Here is a 20,745-nt window from a genome sequence, read left to right as displayed (position 1 = left end):
TTCTCTGGCTGAAGTAGGTGGAGATGCTGGAGAAGAGTGCTGGTGGTGCGATGGTGTTCCTGCAGTTTTGTTATATGCCCGGGATAGCTGGCTTTCAGCTCATCTATACACTGAACCAAATAAATAATATCATTAAAAAAAGAGGTCCTAAATGTTAAAGTATCTAATAAAAAATAAATTTACTTATAATTCAACTTAAAGCATAGATTATTATTTCCTTACATATATTATTTTAGGATTGATTCTTGTTTGCTTATCAAATCAAAAAAAAAGTATTTTACTACACTTTCTACCAATCGTTATTCTAATCAATTTATCAAAATTTCTGGAAACTAAAATGAAATTATAAAAATTAACATATATGGCTTGTTAGAAGCCTTTTCCTCAAAGAAAAATATACGGAACAATACCACTTTTATATGGTCTTCTCAATTTCCTCATATCACTTTGTAATAATATTAAAATAAATAAAGCTATCTTTAATACGCAGAACGTGAGAATTGCAAAGTTTGATCGCTTTGCTCCAATATATATGGCGCTTTAAAAACGTTAAAAGCGTTTAACTTGAAAAACTATTCTGTGAGATATATTACTCTTCTGGTAAATGAGCGAGGTACTTTTTGTTCAAATTAATTTTAGTATACTTGCAAATATTTAAATATTTCGTTCTTTAGAATCCCATTGCTTAGCATAATTCGGAAAAATTGTTATATTTATATTTGCAAGTGTAGCCGCATAGCTAGAGAGAAAAAGCGGGCTGTGACTCCCAACAGCGAAATGGGCTTGTCAGTTTTGATGAACTATCTTTGGCTGCTCAGCTCGTCCTGTTTCGCTGCTAATGCTAATGCCTCTGACAGAGATCTATGTGCGGTCTGATTCATTCGAGTCCCAGTCTCAGTCGCAGACTCGGTTTTCTTGGGGACTCTCCGACTGGAGACCCCAAGATGAGGTCACGTCCGCTTGTTTGGCTTATTAAATGTTCCGTTGTCCTGCCCTCCAATTGCAGACATTTTTGGTCTCGTTCTTGTACCGCCCCCTGCATTTAGTATTAATCTGGCTTAAATGTGATTAATGTCTGGTTTTTGCAGCAAAGGTTACGGACGCTTCCCTCAAGAGTCGTGCGGTTGGACAAAGTCTGGGATAAACTAAGCCTGGATCAGCCAGTGTAATCAATATTCCCATTAACATTCAGAATTCAATTAGGAGTCTTGTGTCTGTGGGGCTTTTGGGCATTTTGCAGATGTCTCTGATAAATGGTAATTGGGTTAGAGAAAGCTACTTTAGTTTGCGGTTGTCACTTAAAGTCATTAAATTGTTATGCAGCTGCTGGTAACCACATTAAAGGATAATGAAAATCAATTTAATAAATCCGTAATTATCCTGTTATCAGTCGTTAAATGCACAGTTTAGATTTTGAATTGCATTTATGACAGATTAAAATATTTATTAAATATTTATTAGAAATAGCAACCGATATAGGCCACTTCCTCACTTTAAGGCAATGGCTTAACTGTCCCATTTAATATTATAACTAGCTCTATAGACGTCTCAATACTTGGCCCAACGCCTTGGTTGACTTCTCCTCCCTTTTAGGGGAATTGCACCTTTGATGGCCCCATAACTTAGTGGCAATATCTTATGCCTTGAGGTCACAAACAGCAACATTCATTAGCTGTTTGCTTGAGCCGCTGGGTTTGCTTTAAAGTTGATTGCTTGCCAGCTGCTGCTGTGCACTTTGCGGTTTAATTAAAGCCCAGGAGTAGGGATACATACAGCTAGAGAGTGTGGGGAAGTGGCAGACAGGCGGCAGCTGCCTTAAACCAAATTACACTAATTGGGTTACCATATGACAGGGCAATGCGTCGACTGTGACATTTGTTTGCCATGGCTTGCCAATGCTTGCATTATGTCCGCCCACATCCTTCGCCCGCACAAACACAAACACACAACAGCCCACACAAATGAGTGGTGTTGGTGTACACTAGGAGCTAAAATCGATCTGAATATTTTGCCAAGTTCATACTAACTTAATATTTGAGTAAAGTTATATAAGGGTTCCGAATTTTGAAGTCCTCTATTCAAATCTTCTTAAAACGCATAAAAATTCGAAACGCGAATTCTTCAGGATTATAAGACATGAATAGAACTAGTTCTTTTTTTTCTTAGTGTGCCATAAGCCCAGTCGTCAGTAAGTCCTTCACTCCACTGAGCGTTTGCATTCGCAGTTGCCAGCTTGTAATAAGCTGCAGAATCATTTTCCGCATGCCGGCTGCTTTGACAGCTGCAATACCACACATGGCTCAAAGGGTCGAAAAGGGGGAATAGGGGCAAAGGACATGGGGAGCTGGTTAACTGATGTAGACCGCAATCCAAATGGAACCCAACGGAATCTGGCTTAGTTAATTGAGTGGACAGCAGTCAGGTCTTTAAATGTCGGCTTACATAAGAAATATTGATCTCTTACCAGACTATGGGTAAGTACATTTTAAATTTAGGGAAATCTTTGTTTTTTGAAGACAATCTTTAACTCATTTCTTTTTTAATTATTGAAAAAAAAAATAAAAACACTTAAATTTAAAGATGTTTATGGAAATTCTAAACTTCAACGGCTGGCTCCATGGACAAGGTCTTGTGGCTTACATTTCCTGCAGGGGTCATGATGTCCTCCAGCATTTGATTTAGGGACTCAGAGCCCAAAGCGTACCCCTCCTTTTTAGCACTGCGATTGTGCATGGCATCTAAATAAACGTGATTTGATTTCTGCTCACTGCTTAAAATGTGCTGCAGGGCACTGCTGATCTGTTCCGACCCCAAGACCTTCGGTTCATCCGTGGCCAACCCGTCGATTGCCGCAGTTTCTAGCTGGTTAGACATCCTGGCAGGCAACTCCTCTTCATTGGCAGTCTTTAAAAAACGAATTGCCTGCGCAGAGGCCAAAACTCCGGCTGAAAAAGAGGTTAGCCAGTGGGCAATCGAAATCATTGGATATGAGGTTTGAGTTTATTTCGAAACAGAATTTAGATAGATCTGGCTTGATTTGAAAGTTGGCTCCGATTGCTATGATAAAAAAATAATTATTTCAAGCTACTGCACATAACATATAATATTACTCCACATCAAAGTATTTCCGATATTATTTATATATTTTAAAGGTGATGGCAATATTTGCTAGTGGTCAAAACCCTTTAGTTAGCTCAAGATTCTTAACTTAGCTTATTATAAATAAGTATAAATAAATAAAATTATTAATTTCTTTCACTTTAACTTTAAGTAACATGAAAATCATTACTTGCTCTCTTAAATTATAAATATTTCTTAATATTTTAAAGAAAGCTTAAAAATAAGGAACATATATCGCATATCGATATATCGCTAAAATACTACCACCTCTAGTCAGCTGTTAACGCCCACAGTTTAATCGATGTGGCAACCCTGGTCCGCCAGAAAAAATAAACAACATTGATTTTCGCTTAAATTCTTGGAGTTTCATCCAACTTTAAGCGATGCTGCCGGGCGTTGGAGTGTTCGGGACTGGAGAGATAGCCAATGTCCTGGTTCCCCTGCTGCGGGAAAAGGGATTCGAAGTGCGGGCCATCTGGGGCAGGACCCTGAAAGAGGCCAAGGAAACGGCGGCCACGCAAAATGTTCAGTTCCATACGAACGTAATCGACGACGTCCTGCTGCGAAAAGATGTGGACCTGGTCTTCATCGTTTGCCAGCCCTTCCTCCATGCCGAGATCTCGGTGAAGGCCCTGGGAATCGGAAAGCATGTGGTGTGCGACAAACCAGCGGGCCTGCACCAGCAGGATGCCCTCAAAATGGTGCGGGCGTCACAGTATTATCCCACTTTGATCTCCCTGGTCAACCATCCCCTGAGGTTCCTTCCCGCCTTCACCCACATGCGTCGCTGCCTGCAGGAGGAGCTGATTGGCTCCATCGGCGACGTGGTCCTCATGGATGTTCGCGTTCAGATGGGAACTCTCTTCCCCGAGAAATACAACTGGATGTGCGATGCCCAAATGGGCGGTGGTGCCTTGAATCTCGTGGGATCCGTGGTGGACTTGGTCACCTTCCTGCTGCAACAGCAAGCCATCCGGGTCCATGGAGTCCTGCGTTCGTACACCAAGACTACGCCGGCCATTAATGGCATACGACAAATCACGGCACCGGATTTCTGCAACTTCCAAATGGAACTGGCCAGCGGAACTCTGGTGACAGTGGCTCTCCATAGTCACACAGTTCCTGCAAAAGCCTTCTCCCAGGAGGTGCTCATCTATGGCAGCAAAGGTCATCTGGTGGTGCGTGGCGGGGATCTGTTTGTTCTCAAAGAGGGCCAACCCAAAGAGGAAGCTGTCTACGTGGACGTCCAGGACCTGCACTTTGCCACCAATAACTCATTGTTACCGCGACCCTATATCAAGGGACTCTGCAAGATGGTGGGCGCTCTGAAAGAAGCCTTCGGCAGCAAAGAGTCCTCCTGGGTAAAAGCTCCTGTTTCTACAGCCGCCACCTTTGAAGATGGCCTGTATGTCCAGGCTGTGGTCGAGGCGATCCGGAAATCCAACGAAACCAGGCAATGGCAAAGGGTACAGTTGTCCACCGATAGTCCTTTGAATCACGATCAGATCATACGGTATGCACGTATGTCGACTATGTAGAGAATCGGTCTTAAGTGCAATATCTAATGGATTCCAATATATATTTTTTATATAATAAACGTGTTTAGCTCTAAGCAATCAAATGGTCGAGGTTTTTAAGCCTTCGTCCTCATCATCAATGTATTTAACTTATTTTGTATGGCATCCGCATTTTGAAACTAATAAAATTGATTTGTTAGACAGTAAAAAGTAGAGACTTAAATGCAGAATTTGAAATATTTTAATACTTTATCTAAAAATTTGCTGGTACATTTTGATTCATCTCAGGAACTTGTATTTTTTCTTAGGAACTCCTGCGATCGTTTAAAAAAAGTCAAACCGAAATTTCGTAATTAAATTTGTTAAGCCACCAAATCATAAAATTAAACATAAATTATCAAAATTACCAAACATTTTATTACGAAATCAAAAAATCTAAAACATTTGCTATAAAAACTAAACGTAATTCGCCACATACAAATAATTCGAACTTAGGGATAAAATTAAAACTAAGCACTAAAGAGACAAAACAGAATGTTGATCACAAATGTATCTTTGTTGCTGACCTTATGGACGTAAATGAATATTTAGGATTTGGCATAGATGGAATACCTCGCGGAAAATCCAGCTCAGTTGATGAAGTTTACAGGGCAAGATGAAAACTGGGAAATATAAGTTGTGTGTCGGTTGATTTTCCATATTTTTTTGGTATATCAGCACTTAACCTGAAGTAAGCTACCCTAAAGCCTTCTTGCATATAATTTTTCAGAAAATATTTAAATAAATACCTAAGCTAGTTGATAACATCTTCGAATGGTCGATCAATTATAAAAACACAAGAGGGAAAATTTATAAATTCAGTTTCGAACTTAAAATAAGGAGAGATGGAAAGACACCCGACTATGTACATAGGATTAAAACTGGGGCTTAGCCTTAAGAACAGGATATTCCGGTATCCTATCGTCTGTTGAGCTTGTGCCACAGTGTTATGATGGTCAGCACGTGCATGACTGCAATCACGGTTCCCATGAGGATTAGACAATCGGACATGTGCACGTCCGATATCATCATGTACTTGAGGAAAACCTTTGGGCTGCGGAAATGACAGTACATCGCAGTGTCCGGACACTCCAGGAAAGGTCGATCCATCCCATAGATGGCATTCAACGCCCCGTGGAATCCAGCGCGGAAATAGCTCAAGTGCCACATCCATCGGAAAAGGGGCGTGATGTCAATATAGCGTGTGCAGAATCCAAAAACGGAGAACATCACCGCCAGAATGGGTCCCAGAAAAACGGCAAGCTAATGTAGAAAGATCAATCATTATTAATTTGATTTGTGGTTAACTCGTAGAGTGTAAAACCCACCTTAGTTGGCAGAGTGGCACCCACGAAAAAGCCCCAGGCCTGAGCACTTAATGAGGCCATTATGCCCAGCAGTATAAAGTAATAGATCCGGAATGAATCCACGACATCATTGCCAGTGAGATGTACGCTTATGATGATGTACATGGCGGTACAGAGACTCTGTAATATAAATATATAAGTATATTAGAATGTTAGTGAGATAATTCAGATTCACAAAGCTAAACTAATTATTTATTTATATGACTATTTATATTAGGTTTGATGTTGATATCATTTACTATTTATGATAATTAATATGATTATTAATTGTATTGACATGGTTGTTAATTAATGGCACTTGATAGATAGATTTGAAAAAACCTGTTGTGACTATCTTATCTAGATTTGTTGAACTAACATAAGATGATCTTACTTTTTGTTACTTTTTTTTCACAGCAACCTTAATTACCATTGTGTATAAAATTTCGGTCGAAGCAATTTACAAAGAAATATTTGCCTTTCATAGCACCCTTTCAATGGTAAAAAACATTAGGGCATACAAAAGAAATTCTTTGTGTTAAAATTGTAAAAATTTCTCTCTATATGCCCTATGGATGCCAGAATACTGGAACAATCGCTACAAAATTACAGGTAGTCTGTAGCCGTCAAGCTTACGCGATTCTCACACGCAAATGAAACGCAAGCTCAAACATCAGCGATTTCACGTCGTTAATTTGCCTTAATGACCGAATGGCAATCCATTAAACCACTGCCACCTATGAAAGCTTAGCTTTAAATGATGATTAATGATCGGACACGGCTTAGTTAGTTTTCAACAATTGTAAGGCTTACCTGGAAGGGTATTTCGAAGGAGATCAGCGAGAGGAAGTAGGGGCCCAGTTTGTACCAGCGATTGAAGTGCTCCCGTGTCAGCATGTCAATTTCCAGCGGAACTGCGAATAAAATTAATTGATAAACGCGATTGCGATTAAATTCGATACGATGTGAAGTGTGCGCACGAAGGTGAGGGCATTATACATATGTAGGCCAGGTCAGTAAACCGAAACCGGTAAAGATCGACTACCCCAGCTCCTCCGATGTCTCCTGTCTGCAGTAATTTATTGTAAAAAGTCTCGAGAATCGCTCGCTAACCGGTTTTATTATACAATAATCGCAAGCATGTGTGTCTTGTTCGTATCTCTTGTATTTTATAATTATTTAGGGGTTTTCAGGATCCCAATTTTTGGTAATTTACATGGAAATTATAAATGACAAAGTGGTTCGAATGAGATCTTTTATCGTTGATCAAATATGGCCTTGCCTCGGAGGTTAATGTTCTTAATTATTTTGTTTGATTAAGTAAATCTTTACGGAAAGGTAGCGTATGCATCTTAATGTTTTTGAGATAAATTAACTTCACTAGAGGCAAAGTGCTTTATGACTCACCTTAAAAAAAGGTTCAAGTAGCTTTATTCGGAAACGTATTTGACTCGAATGGATACATATTTTCAGAGAATCATTTTTAATGTACATAATATACGACAAAGATAAAATCTTAACCCCTTTTCAAAGTTTATTGACCCAAAAATCTTGTTAAAAATCTCGCAAAGTTTAATTCTTTAGAATAACCCCAGCTTATGTTCCACTATCTATGCTCATAATCATGTTTCCTTTTTGGCAATTAATAGCCACAAAACTTTTGCCAAATGCCAAAAAATTATTGGCTAACCCGCATTCCGAGAAAAATAAATAAATAGATAAAGTGAAGTAGTTGGCAGGTTAGAATGCGGCAAGTCAAAGACAAAGCAAAGTTGCCAAAATAAATAGGTATTGCACAAAAGCAGCTGCAGTCTTTTGACCAAATTTGGCGACAAATTTTTGCATAATTTTTCTATACACGAATTGAGTTTTATATATAATGGGAAAGACAGAGATAGAGGTACTCGAAAACACTCGAGAACCACTTCCAAAAATTTATCGGGTGGGAAGGGGAAGTACGAGTATCTTGGGGATTCGAGTACCCAGGCAGCTACTTACATGTCAAGACCACAGCCATTTTGCCGGTGTATACCAAGAGCAGCGTGGAACCATAGAGATATACGTAATTTCCCAGCACACTCTGGGCATTGTTGCCCACGTTCATGTACAGATAGCCAAAGACGACTCCAATGAAAATGTGCGAAAAGATGCGGGCCAGCAGAAGAAACTAAAAGAGATACGAGACATTAAGATATAAGACACACAGGTGCAGCAAGTTTGATAAATTTTGGAATCAAGTAATATGACATCCCTCTATTAATCTTAGTTTAAAATTGATGTTGACTTGGGCCATAGGTTAGGTGTCGAAAATATCAGACAATATTATAAAACTGAAAGATGTCTTAACCGTTAAAAAGATATTTGTTATATATTTGCAAATATTGCGCCTAGGATTGACAGACTCTTTTTATAGTTAGCAAATATTAAAAGTTTCACTTTAAACAATACTTTTAGGCCAGGTTTCCCAAGGAATAGGTAATGTTTGTCTTGTAGGTAAAATGACAAATCCCATTCAAAATAGTAAGGTACAACTAGGTGTTGAGCAAGAGCGTCCTAAGTTAGATCTTCGAATTAACTGACCTATTACATCACGTTAAAATATATCATACTTTGCTTAATAAAATCAAGTTTATCTTGATAGATAATTATTTTTTAAATGATTTTAAAGTAAACATTGTGTAATAAATATGTTATGATGATAGAAGATTGCACTAAAAAATCAATATGCTATTCCAAGGCTCCAATACTTTATGGCTAGTAACTTGACCGCGGTTGTGCCATTGGCCAAGCAATAGACAAACAAATGATCGTGCAGTGGATGTTGGTCATTAGAACACTCTAAAACCAAAATCTATGTGAAGGCTGTGTGGTGGCATTACTTTTTGAGTTACGATCCGCTCGAGTGGGTCTGAGATTCTCGGTCTCGCCGGTTGGCCAGTTTCTGTGACACTGGCAAGTCAATATCGACACAAAGAGGTGCTAATAAGTTCATACCCAAACTCTAATATTCGAATAACCGACTGACCGAGTGCAGTGTATATGTAGATCAGTGGTCGGCAGCGGCCTATCTAGTGAGCATAGGGAAGTGTTCTGCCCATCCTCTGCTCGCTCACGTATAACGTACATGTTCGTGTGACTTCGGCATGGGTCTTCGGGTCATTTTTTCTCAACTTCGGCGCGCTTTTTTGTTGCTGCGGCAGAGGATCTTAGTGCAAAGCAGAGAAACGTCTCGCTTCAGCACGCCGCGCGCAAACTTCGTGTTTGTTACACTCACACTAATGCAAGGCAAACTTGTAACGGTATGTGTGTGCCGACCACTGATGTAGATCCATATTAATTGTGTGCAGTCACTTAAAGGTGACTTGGCTTGCTAATTGGTCATCACACAAACTGTTCAATTTCACATTTTAAACATATGCCAAGTGCTAATTGTGCACATTCAAATGATAAACGTCAGGCATCAATCTCGGTGGCATTTCTGATTCTGAATTTATTTATTTATTCTTTATGGTAAATATGTAATGCTTTGCCCTGAGTCATTTATTTTCTGGCAGTGCGAAGAGGCAAATAAATATTTGGAACGAGCTGAAAAACGTGTTAAATAGAAAACAACACATGAACTGAAATATTAGCTTATTTACCTAGTAATTGACTCGGGGAAATCGTATTCAATTGTGAAAAATTTATTACACTGTTTGGAGAAACAGAGAGATGCAGAAAATACTCATAAAGCTACAACTCACAATTAAAAATATTACTTAATGCCCTACTCAAAACTGTGCTTATAATGAATATATGCTTAAGCGCCAGCTTTCGGAAACCTTCATCCATTCCCATTTGAAAATTCAGCAAGTGCCCTATTATCTACCTCATGCATGATCTTATGTCATTATGCCATTAAAAGCATGCATAAGTCCCATTTTCTTTTGATATTTTTTTAGCAAAATCCGAAAGCGTGGCAAAAGTGGCCAACCTTCCCCGAAAAAGTTATAATACTTAATGTACAGCCACAAAATGGTAATGTGCAACTGAAACGTAATTACTCACAAGCAAAAAATTAAACAAAAAATAAAAAGCGGTTATTTAAGAGATTAGCCATTAAGAATTACGCAGAAAACGAGATCAGCAATAACTGGATTCGCTTTTTTCGAGGACGTCGCACCAATTACCAAATCAACTTGACAGACCATCAACGTTTAACGCCACTGCCCTAAACCGGCTTTAAAAAAAAACTAATTGTTAACTACTTAATGCATTCAAATTATTGCAGTCGAGCCTTATAAGGTGTATTTTAGTATTTCGAAATAAATAAAATGTTTTGGTCTTAACTCAAGCTTTAACCTTTGAAAATTGGAAATGCATCCTTGAACTATAAACAATTATTACCTATAACTTAATAATACTTTACTTTAACTTTTTTAAAATAATATACTATTTGTCAGTTCCTAAAAATGTTTATGTCTAAAGGTTGGGTTTCATATGTACATTTTAGCTAACCTTTTTTCTTTCTATCAGTACTACCAAACACATTATTATATTATTGTGCGTGACAAGGTTAGTTGACTGTATTTTTTAGTTTTATTTTTTTTTCGTATACTCACGTAGTTTCGTTTGGCACAGATCAAGATGCGCTGCATCAGGAGTAGATACTGCATGAGGAACGAGGCCGACCTGATGGCATTCGGGGGCTTGGCAAGCTCTTTGGCATTGACAGCTGGCGGCTGTTGCTGCAGACATTTCTCCAGGTGATCTGGGTCCACAACCTCTGTGGGACCACTAAGTGCCTTGATCTCCTCCAGAGCCAATTCCTGCGGCGATGCTTTCACATAATCGAAGCTGGAGAATTGCGCCAGCGCAACTGTTGGCAGCTCACGACTGGATTTTCCCAGCGACCTACCGTCAATGTTGTCTGCAATTTCAGGGAACAGCGGGAGCGGAAATTAGAGAAAGTACATAATAGCAATAGACAGGTCTAATAGGGGGAAATTTCTGCACTGCTTTCTCCCAAAACACAGAGTTTGAGTTCACATTTTGCTAAAAAATATGCTATTAGTATTTACCCCTATGTTTTAAACCATTTTTACAACATAAGTAAAAAAGTTGAAAGAGAAGTTCAAAAAAATAAAATAAACAAACTTTAACAACCCGAACTTTAATGGACCCTCAAAAAATTCAGGTACTTTAAGATCTTATCACGCATTTGACTATAAAAATATTCCAATAAAACTTCATTCAAACTTTTAAATTGACAAGTGGTCGAAAACTTGAACTATAATACGTATATAGCATAGCAACAGAGCAGAACTTACCTTTAATTGATGCCACGAGGCGTGACATATCGGCACTGCTCATATAGCGATAGCGATCGACATCCTCGTAATACTTTTTATTGGCCGCATGGATTAGTTCATTCAGATCACGTTGATGTTCGCCCACGGCCACTTCCAGTACTGAAATCCATATGAGTTCAAATACAGATATAGAACAGCAGATGAAAGTTTTAGAAGTCTAGACTTACGATAATCAGCTGGATTGTGATAACTCGGGCAGTCGAGCTGCTGATCGGCCAGGAATGGAACCAGTTCCCTCACCGGACCCTGGTACATACAGTGACCATCCACCACGGTATATAGTTTATCGAACATCTCGAAGATCAGGGCACTCGGCTGATGGATCGTACATACTATCGTGTGACCCTGTGACGCCAGTTTTTTAAGCAAAGCCACACACGAACTGCACGAGGAGCTATCCAAACCCCTAAAATACCAAGAAAAAGACAAGTAGAACGAGCAAAAAATGTAGTAAGCCATTAAAGTGACTCTCATCTTAGTTTTATTGCTGCCAAGCTAACCTTTGGAAAGTCCAGAAACAAAAAACCCCCATTCAACAATGTGCAAAACAACAACGAAAGACCAAAAAGAACATTATAAAATTGGGCAATCTGAAACTTTAATTGTAGTATAAAGAGGGTCTTGAACTTGAAATGAAATTAAATGAAAGTGACAAACGAGTTTGTACCCAAAATCCATTAGCAGATGCAATTCAGGGGGCATTACCAAGATTTGATCGACATGCAGTGAACAATTTATTGAACAGTATCAAAAAACGAGTTTATTTAAGTATTATTGACTGTCTAATTATATACGTATCTTTAAAATGAACTTCGCAATTTGTTCACCAGTTTTAAAGTGCATTTACCTATTTAATAAAGGGTAAGAACAGAATATAACACAGATTTATGTAAATAAAACCCAGTTATTATTATTAAATATATTTTTATAACTTTTGAACTGCTCATTTCCTTTGTCTGAAAAATCAAGTCATTGGGTTCATTTGAGACTTGTGAATCGGCTTACATACAAAGGGTTTCACTTAGTCATTCTGGATGAAAAGAGATATTTAAAGTTTGCCGACGATGTAAGCTAAATACAGCAAGCCTCTAATTGCCGCATAAAAGCAATTCAACTCAATATTCTCGAACTATATTATATTCCTATTAAATAAGTTTCCAAGCTAATGAACAATTTTATTAATTATTGGATTATCGTTCAATAATGATCAATAACGAGACACGTTCCCTTACAAACATTTAAATAAAAACCACTTTTTGCTTATAAGACAGATCTAAACTAATAAGTAAACTTTATAGACAATTGATAAGCCCTAAAGCCGTATAGACGGGGACAAACTTGACTTGTGGGTCAGACGTGGATTTTTTTAATATTTTTCGCTACATTTCCGCTAGGCAAAGTTTTCTCATCATCGTTGTGATGATGACGATCATTATCATGGCTACTCTAATTACATAAGTGTGTTTATATAGTGTCACTCACGTCGTCGGTTCGTCCAGATATAGTACGGGAGGATTACTTATCAGCTCCAAAGCGATTGCGAGTCGCTTCTTCTGTCCACCCGAAAGCTTTCCTGTGGGCACATTGTAGCGATGGTCCAGACCCAACAGCGATAAGATGTGTTTGATCTGGAGATATAGATAGAGAAATGTTTTAGATAAGATTCGCTGAAAAATTTTTCTTGCAGATCTTAGAATGGTGCGTTTAAAAAACAAGCAGTATATTTTAATTAGTTTAATGAAAAAATTAATTAAATGAATTTATGAATGAATTAATTTTAAGTTAATAATGCAGTTTTTAAAGATTTTACATCATGTTATTTTAAAAGTTTTTTTTTTAATTTGAAAAATATTTCTTACCAGGTCCAGTTTATAGGCTTTAGTGACCTTGAAACCGAGTTTCAAATGGGCCGCCAGCAGCATTATCTCCCCGACCATCAACTGTGGACGCAGAAGATCATCCTGATGGATGTAGCACAGCATTTGGCGGAATCTTTCCGAGCTGGGAGCCATTGGCTTTCCATTTACCCGTATATTCCCCGACACTCCAGTGGAACTAAAGAAAAAGCAAAAAAAAACCAGACGAATAAAGAGTGAAAATGTGTCGAAGAATAATCAAAAGATTATCTGCAAGCAAAGCTATTAAAATAATTATAATAATGTACACGAGTTCAACATGAAAAATAAAAAAATCTCCACATGCGTCTGGATCGGGGAAGTCAACCGAACTATACATATAGCGTATAACCCATACGCCTCTTTCAAGTTCATAGTTTACTGACCGATAACGTGTAGCAATGAAAACTCGTGTACCGCATGGGGCATACATTTTACCACCACATCCCATCCATTATTTTAATCATGATAATTATACAGAAGTAGCAATTTGCAAGTTTTGTCTCGCAAGCAAGATTTATAAGATTTCGCCCCTCCACGTGCATCGCATATATAAAGTACTATAAATGTTTATTTACAAAAAAATGCTGTAATAACTGTCAGTTGGCCATCAAAAAAAGTGCTGCGATTAAACAGCGATTTCCTTTAAGATACGTCAATTTGCGGGTTGGTGATTCAGGGAATACTTCCAATCTCGGTCTGAAGTCCTAATTATGCAATGGATGAGAACTTGAACTGCGGGAGGAAGTACTACGATTACGTCCGGGATGTGATGCCAATAGCAAAAGCAATTGCTTCTATTCGTCGAATAAATCATGTGATTGTGAATCATATATTAAAAGTGAAATACAATTATCACTTGCAATGTTTTTGAAATAAAAATATTAAAATAACAAAACAATATTTTCGAACAACAATTGTTATTAATCCCCAAAAAATTCTTATCTGTATTGTACAAGTCAAACTAAATTTAGACTGTCCCAGCACAGAGACAATAGAACTAGGTGAAATTCTACATGCGAGACCCACATAAATCCCTTCAATCTTTAACCCTACTATATACAAATTTAATTACATAGTAAACCAAGTGCAGCTGTTTGGCTTGCCGACACTTGAACAATGTGTTGATTGATTGAACGATTGCGACTTCTGCACTTTATATGCATACCCGATGTCCAATGTGTAATTAAATGGCATGGAACCAGATTGCATATTCAGCGATATAACCATAAATTAAATACATACGAAAGCGGTCTGAGGAAAATTGATTTTTCAAGTTCAAGTATGTGGAAGAGACTCACCAAAAACCGGACATGACATTTAAAAGCGTACTTTTGCCAGCTCCCGAGGGACCCATAATGGCTGTGAGTTCGCCAGAGCGAAAACTGCCATTGAGACCATGGAGGATTTCCTTGCTAACTGCAAAAATATATAGAAATATTAGAAAATATAATATTTTTATTTGTTTATAATAGTTGCAACCTACCAAATTTCCTTTCCGGAAACGAGAACTTCTTCACTGTGTATCTCACATCGGAGAACTCAATATCCACGGGATCGCAGTGATCGAAATTGGCATGGGCTACTGCCTGGTGATAGTTTGGCTTCTGGAATCCATTCAGGTCATTGGTCACCTTGGTGGCCAAGTTAGAGGAACCCCTGGACGAGTTCGATGAGGTGTCATCGATGGACAACTCCGAACTGGCTGCGGTGGTGCAACAATTGATGCCCAGGCAACCACTTTCGTGGTGATTTCCCTTGTGGCTGCCACCGGAACTGCTGCTGGCATCACTATTTGCCCCACCCACACAGCAGGCGGCATCTGAAGCCTTGATATCTGGCAAGAGTGTCATATTTGCAGTGATTTCTTAATATTTCTGGTCAGGGGATAGCTCTGAAATAAAAAATAAAATCAAATATAAGTAGAGAAACCAAGGAAGATAAGTCTTATCAAGCCAGACTGGTTTATTTATAATCAATAAATGTTTAAGAGTCTTCTGAGTCGGAGGTTAGTCATTTCCAATATTACTAATTAATGATTTAGTAATGCTTGCAAATTAAAAAAAAAACCATTAATGCTCTAATATCGCATAGGTGTAATTTAAAATTTCCCCCCTAATTAATTCATATATCTGTAATCATATTTCACATTCATAATTAAGGGCCTCTCAACAGAATGCCCCGCAAGTATAGAATTATAATAGCAGCCCTAGAATTAATGACCTGTTTGCTCGCTGGGGCGTTAACTCCATTTATTGTTGATATTTGACTAACAAAAAAATTATTTGTTGCAAGCAAATTCATTTTTTTAGGGGCGTTTACTTTTTTTCGCAATTTATCAAGACACTTTATAGTCGTAGTGCAAATGTATATGCAGTTGCACATCGCAAAACTTGGCAGATGCGTCATTAAATATTTTTTACACATTATACACTTATTCTGTTTTGTTCTACGGGCTTTTGTTTAAGCCTGCCTCGAACAATGAAAGTTATTGTAATGTAAAAAGCATTTTTGAAAGATGAGTGAGAGACGGGATAAGTGATCTCTGTCAAACTGATGGATAGACAGTTTTTCGTTGACGGAGAAGTCTGAAGATCCGTTATTCCCTATTAATTCCGCTTAGGGTCCATTAAACTTTGATTTACGCATTATCACTTCTATCTGGAATATTTATCAATTAGGTTCTAAAAACGTAGGCGTACAACTTTTGCTTGTCATCTTTATAGAGTTTCACCTTTTTGATTCGATGACTCGACAATATGCGAAAATAGACCGTCAAAGAAGGAATATAATTTAAAACTTACGTTTGAATTTCATTTAGAAAAAAAAAAACGGTGTCAATAGCAAATATTGATGTTTTCGCTTTGATTGAATTAGAATTAATTTATAGTTGATTATTCCCTAGTTAGCTAATGTGTGCTAATTTTATGTACCCTTGACTTAGGTCAGTATTTTTCTGCCCGATTTAGGGTTTGCTAGTTAGTTATGCAAACAAATAAACTGGAAGAAATCGACTCGAACGTTGTTTGGATATTAGAAGCTCTATAAATAAATGAAAAATAATTTGAAAACATGTAATATTTCAAGAAAAATCTTTGAAACCTTCAAAGAACTCGTATCTAGGCTATGCAAATTAGCTTTACAAAGTTCTGTCTATACGGTCGGACTTAAAAAACGTTTTTCCAATAGCTTTGGGCGGCTCGTTTTTTAGACATGCTGTCTGCACATAGATTTTTTGTTTATATTTGTTCAACAAGTTTCGAGTAGTTAACTGATATTGACTTTCATGTAAGGAGTTTGAGTCTGGCTTGTTAACTGAATGACAAACCAAACACAATCGAAACCAAAAGAAACCAGTTTTATAAAAAGAACGGCATACAAAAAAGTGCAAAATCATTTCCAAGACTTTTTGCAGTCTTTAATTAGCCAAAAAATCTAAAACGGAGTCTAGAGGTGCGATCTGATCTTGGTTCAAAATAGAAGTTCAACTGGTTCTATCTTGAGTGCATTTCGAGTGCAGTTTCATTGAGGTGACAATTTTCATTGATTGAGCGACTGTGGCACGCACAATTGAGTTCAGCATATGGTCGGCCAATTTACGATGTTGGGCGAATGACATAATTATATATGTATTTATACATTTTGGGACTGGACATGTCTATGCATATTAAATAAGGGCCATTTTGGGGGTTCAAAGTATGCTGGTCATGGTTAACTATATAGATCTAGAGTTTTCTTTTGATATATAATACATTTTTTTTTTAAATAATTTTGTAGATTTATTTTACATTTTAATTATAAAATTATCTACACATAAACGAATCAACTTTTTTGTTTAGTCATAAGTCTTAACTTGTTTTAAAAGTTTTTTAACTGATTTTCAGTAAAGTACTTATGGTAACACTTATATTTTCTCAGTTTAAGATCAGTTTACTTGTACTTTGATGACTCAAAAATTAATTGTGTATGCACTTTAATACCCAAAGATCGTGACACAGCTTTATAAGTGTTTCAGAAGCACCGAAACGAAACTATGTGGGTCCGGGTATTCATTTAATTTTGGAAAGCTCTAGTCGCAAAGGTCGCTGGGACCTTTGGGCATTCTGCCGGTTGTCTGTTCATAACTCAGTCAATGCAAATTGTTACTTTTTGCGCTGGCTCGACATGCAAATACATAAAACTCGAACAAAATCGAAAAACGCGCGCCATTTCAATTAAAGTCACGAAACTGAGAGATCATGAACAACTTCAGTAGAACAGCAAAAAAAAGGCAAAAAAAAATGTTGTAGTTCTCTTACAATAGAATGAGGCAATTGATCGTTTTGGTTTGGTTACTGCAAAGCCACGATAAAAAAAAGAAAAACTAAGCCGCACATTACGTATACGACCCCTGGAACCACTATTTCACTATTCGCCTTGCGATAAAGAAAAGTGACATCGCCAAGGCCAGCACGTGGCCAGCTAAATAATGTTAATGGATCAGGGTTTATCTCAAACATATATGCACAAGAATGAGTTCTCTGTACGTCGCAGTAGCCGGCATAATAATAAGTTTGTTTTGATTTCCAATATTTGTCTTTGCCTTTTCGAGCGTCTGTTTTTTCTCGATTCGACTGCCGGCCAGCCAATGACCGCTATATTCGGTTTGTTTATAACTTTTCGAGTGCATTAGTTGCCCATTTGCTTTCATTTATTCATTTTTTTGTATTGTTTCGCTCACGTAATGAGCAAATTGAACAAAATTAAGATGATTAAATGGGAAAAAACAGATTAAGTACGGAAATAAAAGATTAAAATGCGATTTTCAGGAGATAAATAATCACCTGAACTGCTAGCCAAACAAATTAGAAACACATTGCAGATAAGAAATAGAAGTGAATAGATTTGCATAACACAATTCCCGATTCACTGACTGCCACAACTTAAAATTCAATGCACAATTCATGAATAAGTTAGGCAGAGCAAGCACGAGTGATGCAACTAGAAATGCTGTTTGAAGTCGAATCGCATAAGCGAGTGGGAGTGGGTCGCACGATAAAGAAAAACCTGCCGATCGGATTCGATTCTCATGCGATGGCGATGGCCTACATTTTCCAGTTTCAAGTTCTGTCTGCTGCGATAGAGAAGGCAATCGAATAGAGAAAAAAAGAGTTCGAACTGAAAGCTTTTCTCCCAAGAAAGGCAAGTCAAATTGTGCAGCTGTTACACTGGAGAAATGTTTACTTTCTAATTACCAAAAAACTTGTGGTGAAATTGTGTAAACTTAAACTTTTCAGTCCTTTTAATACCTTTGTATTTCTATCAAATAACAAGCACTAAGAATATTTAATCTCAAGAGCGCCCTCATTATTCTAACTAAAATATTACTAATCTGTTCTGCTAATTAGCAATGCGGAAAAGCTTATATTACCTCTGAAAAGTCTAAAAAAACACAAGTGCACACTTACAAAAGTCAAACAGTTAAATTATTTTGAGTCATAATACAATTAAATTAGAATATTAAATTTCTTTGGAAGAGTTTTAAATTATTTGAAACTGGCTATAAACTAAAAGTTATGGAAATAAAATTCGAAAACGATTCTTTCAAAAGTTAAAATGTGTGAATCTAAAATATTTTAAAAAGTTAAAAGAAATATTTCACTTCTATTCTAGTTCTAGTTTTCATCTATAGCGTGACTTATTTTTTCTCAGTGCCGAATTGTCTTTTAGTGCTCTTCTGTTCTTTGTCTACACAATTCTCCTGGTGATTCAACCCGCTCCTGCACTCGACTCTTCCAAGAACTTTCTTTCTTTCCTCATTTAATGGGTCAAAAGGTAACTTAGCGGTGTTAACGAACCTGTTGACTGCAAGTTCTTCAACTGTTCTTTTTTCGGATTTTAATTTCTTCGTTCTCGGTTATGGTATACAAATATTTTGGATTCTTCCCAAGACGACGTACAAGTTGACACGGAACAAAAGTTTATGAATGAAAACACGTAATCACAAAAGCAATGCTTTTCGTATTTTTAACGTAACTGCAACTCGAAATAATTGCAGTCTCCTTAATTAACCTTTGGTTAACAAATGGAGGAACACGCGATAATTGTTTTATTGTTGTTAGGCGCACTTTTTTTCTGTTGATTTCTTAATTTGATTTTGTTGCACTTTCTTCACACATTTCTTCTCGGTCTTGTGGGCTTTGCTTTTGCTCCGGCTTTTGCCTCTGCTTCCATTGAACTTATGCAGATGGGCAGCGACGCGTGAATTAATTTCAATTGCGTGTGCTATACATAATGTGCTTCGATTTTCTGTATGTCTCGATTTTCCCCGATACTCGCTATATAAATAATGTTTTTGGGGCGCTGCACGTGCGATCGCAACGCTCGTTCGCGATCAACTAAACAGCGGAGCGCTCTCCACGACGCTTTTATAAGACCCCCATTCCGAACCCGACTCAGCTGCTCCATTCTCTTGCCGGTCGGCTACGTTGTGCCTTACGTTGTGCGGCATTACTTACTCCCAACTCTAGTACCCAGTAATGCACGCAGATAAGGGGTATGTGGTACCTGCATCCCAAAAAAAAGAGTTCTATCAGTTAGGATTCTTAAATACCTTTGATAATATTATGCGATGTTCTTTGGGTGTTGTTAAATCGTAGGAATCACAGATACTAACTTCATTCCATAAGGACCGGTAATTAAACTTAAAACTTATCTTCCTAATCTATTGAGTTTCAAAGTGTAGTATTCTAATATTTAAGAACCAACAATTTTTAACAGACCTAACACTTTAACAGAAACTAAAATACAACTTAAATTTTTAGCTTTTTGAAATATGAAATAATGATAGGGTGTCTATAAGTCTAAATATGCTACCGCCCACAAATTGTTTGCATATGTTTGATGGTAGTGCATTGTAATAAGAATACCAGTCCTGACCTCCATAACGGTCCCGTTAGGCACTACGTACTGGGTACGACCACTCTCTTGGGCAAATCTCCCGATTTCTTTCTGGTTTTTTCACCTAACGATCGTTGCGTGGTTTGCACAAGTCAAAGTCAAGTTTTTCCTATGACGTTGCCTGCATTTTTTATTCGCCACAATTTTTCTTTTACTGTGAATCATTTTGCGGCTTGTATTGATTTATGTGTGGGCTTTAAAAAAAAATGTGGAAACTTGCGGTTTTGTTGGGGTTTCTGGTATTGTTTGATGGAATTAATTTTATTCGGATTTTACTGGCCGACAAGTTGGAAAGTTGCACCTTTTATTATCAATTATTGATTGACCGAGTGTAATCAATTGCACGTACTGACTTTTTTAATTATAGGTTTGCCCAGGGCTTGCTTTGAACCCAGTTTGTGTGACTTACAGATGAAGAACGAGCTGGAAATTCTTAATTGGGCCCAGATTAGCCGAGTTAATTGCTTGCTAAATTAGTTGTAGGGCTAATTCAAGCAAGTTTTTAAATGGGTCACTCTTAATCTATGAGATAAAGCTT

General features: G+C 37.5%; 3 protein-coding genes and 1 long non-coding RNA gene across 4 annotated transcripts; 2 read left to right on the top strand and 2 right to left on the bottom strand.

Moving 5' to 3' along the window:
* Nucleotides 1–2,579: 2,579 nt before the first annotated feature.
* On the bottom strand, nucleotides 2,580–3,042 carry LOC108013090 (uncharacterized). The gene has a single exon (XM_017078730.3). It carries the CDS (start codon nucleotides 2,980–2,982, stop codon nucleotides 2,596–2,598), a length of 387 nt encoding a protein of 128 aa, XP_016934219.2. The 5' UTR covers nucleotides 2,983–3,042; the 3' UTR covers nucleotides 2,580–2,595.
* A 367-nt stretch (nucleotides 3,043–3,409) lies between these two features.
* On the top strand, nucleotides 3,410–4,847 carry LOC108020079 (glucose-fructose oxidoreductase domain-containing protein 1). The gene has a single exon (XM_017088183.4). The coding sequence runs from the start codon at nucleotides 3,504–3,506 to the stop codon at nucleotides 4,656–4,658; it is 1,155 nt and encodes a 384-aa protein (XP_016943672.2). The 5' UTR covers nucleotides 3,410–3,503; the 3' UTR covers nucleotides 4,659–4,847.
* A 184-nt stretch (nucleotides 4,848–5,031) lies between these two features.
* LOC108020057 (ATP-binding cassette sub-family G member 1) lies at nucleotides 5,032–19,642 on the bottom strand. Its single transcript, XM_017088159.4, has 12 exons — nucleotides 19,106–19,642; nucleotides 14,755–15,145; nucleotides 14,570–14,687; nucleotides 13,233–13,428; nucleotides 12,856–13,001; nucleotides 11,541–11,779; nucleotides 11,332–11,472; nucleotides 10,624–10,931; nucleotides 8,021–8,189; nucleotides 6,836–6,936; nucleotides 6,005–6,163; nucleotides 5,032–5,939 (listed from the first exon to the last, which is right to left on the bottom strand). Exons 2-12 carry the CDS (start codon nucleotides 15,119–15,121, stop codon nucleotides 5,595–5,597), a joined length of 2,289 nt encoding a protein of 762 aa, XP_016943648.2. The 5' UTR covers nucleotides 15,122–15,145; nucleotides 19,106–19,642; the 3' UTR covers nucleotides 5,032–5,594.
* Nucleotides 6,878–14,169, top strand: LOC136117813 (uncharacterized). The gene is made up of 2 exons (XR_011603815.1): nucleotides 6,878–7,006; nucleotides 13,236–14,169. It is a non-coding gene; the product is annotated as an uncharacterized lncRNA (long non-coding RNA).
* Nucleotides 19,643–20,745: the final 1,103 nt, after the last annotated feature.

This window comes from Drosophila suzukii, chromosome 2L, assembly GCF_043229965.1.
Source record: "Drosophila suzukii chromosome 2L, CBGP_Dsuzu_IsoJpt1.0, whole genome shotgun sequence".
Lineage (NCBI taxonomy): Eukaryota > Metazoa > Arthropoda > Insecta > Diptera > Drosophilidae > Drosophila > Drosophila suzukii.
This window is presented reverse-complemented; position numbering and strand designations above follow the sequence as displayed.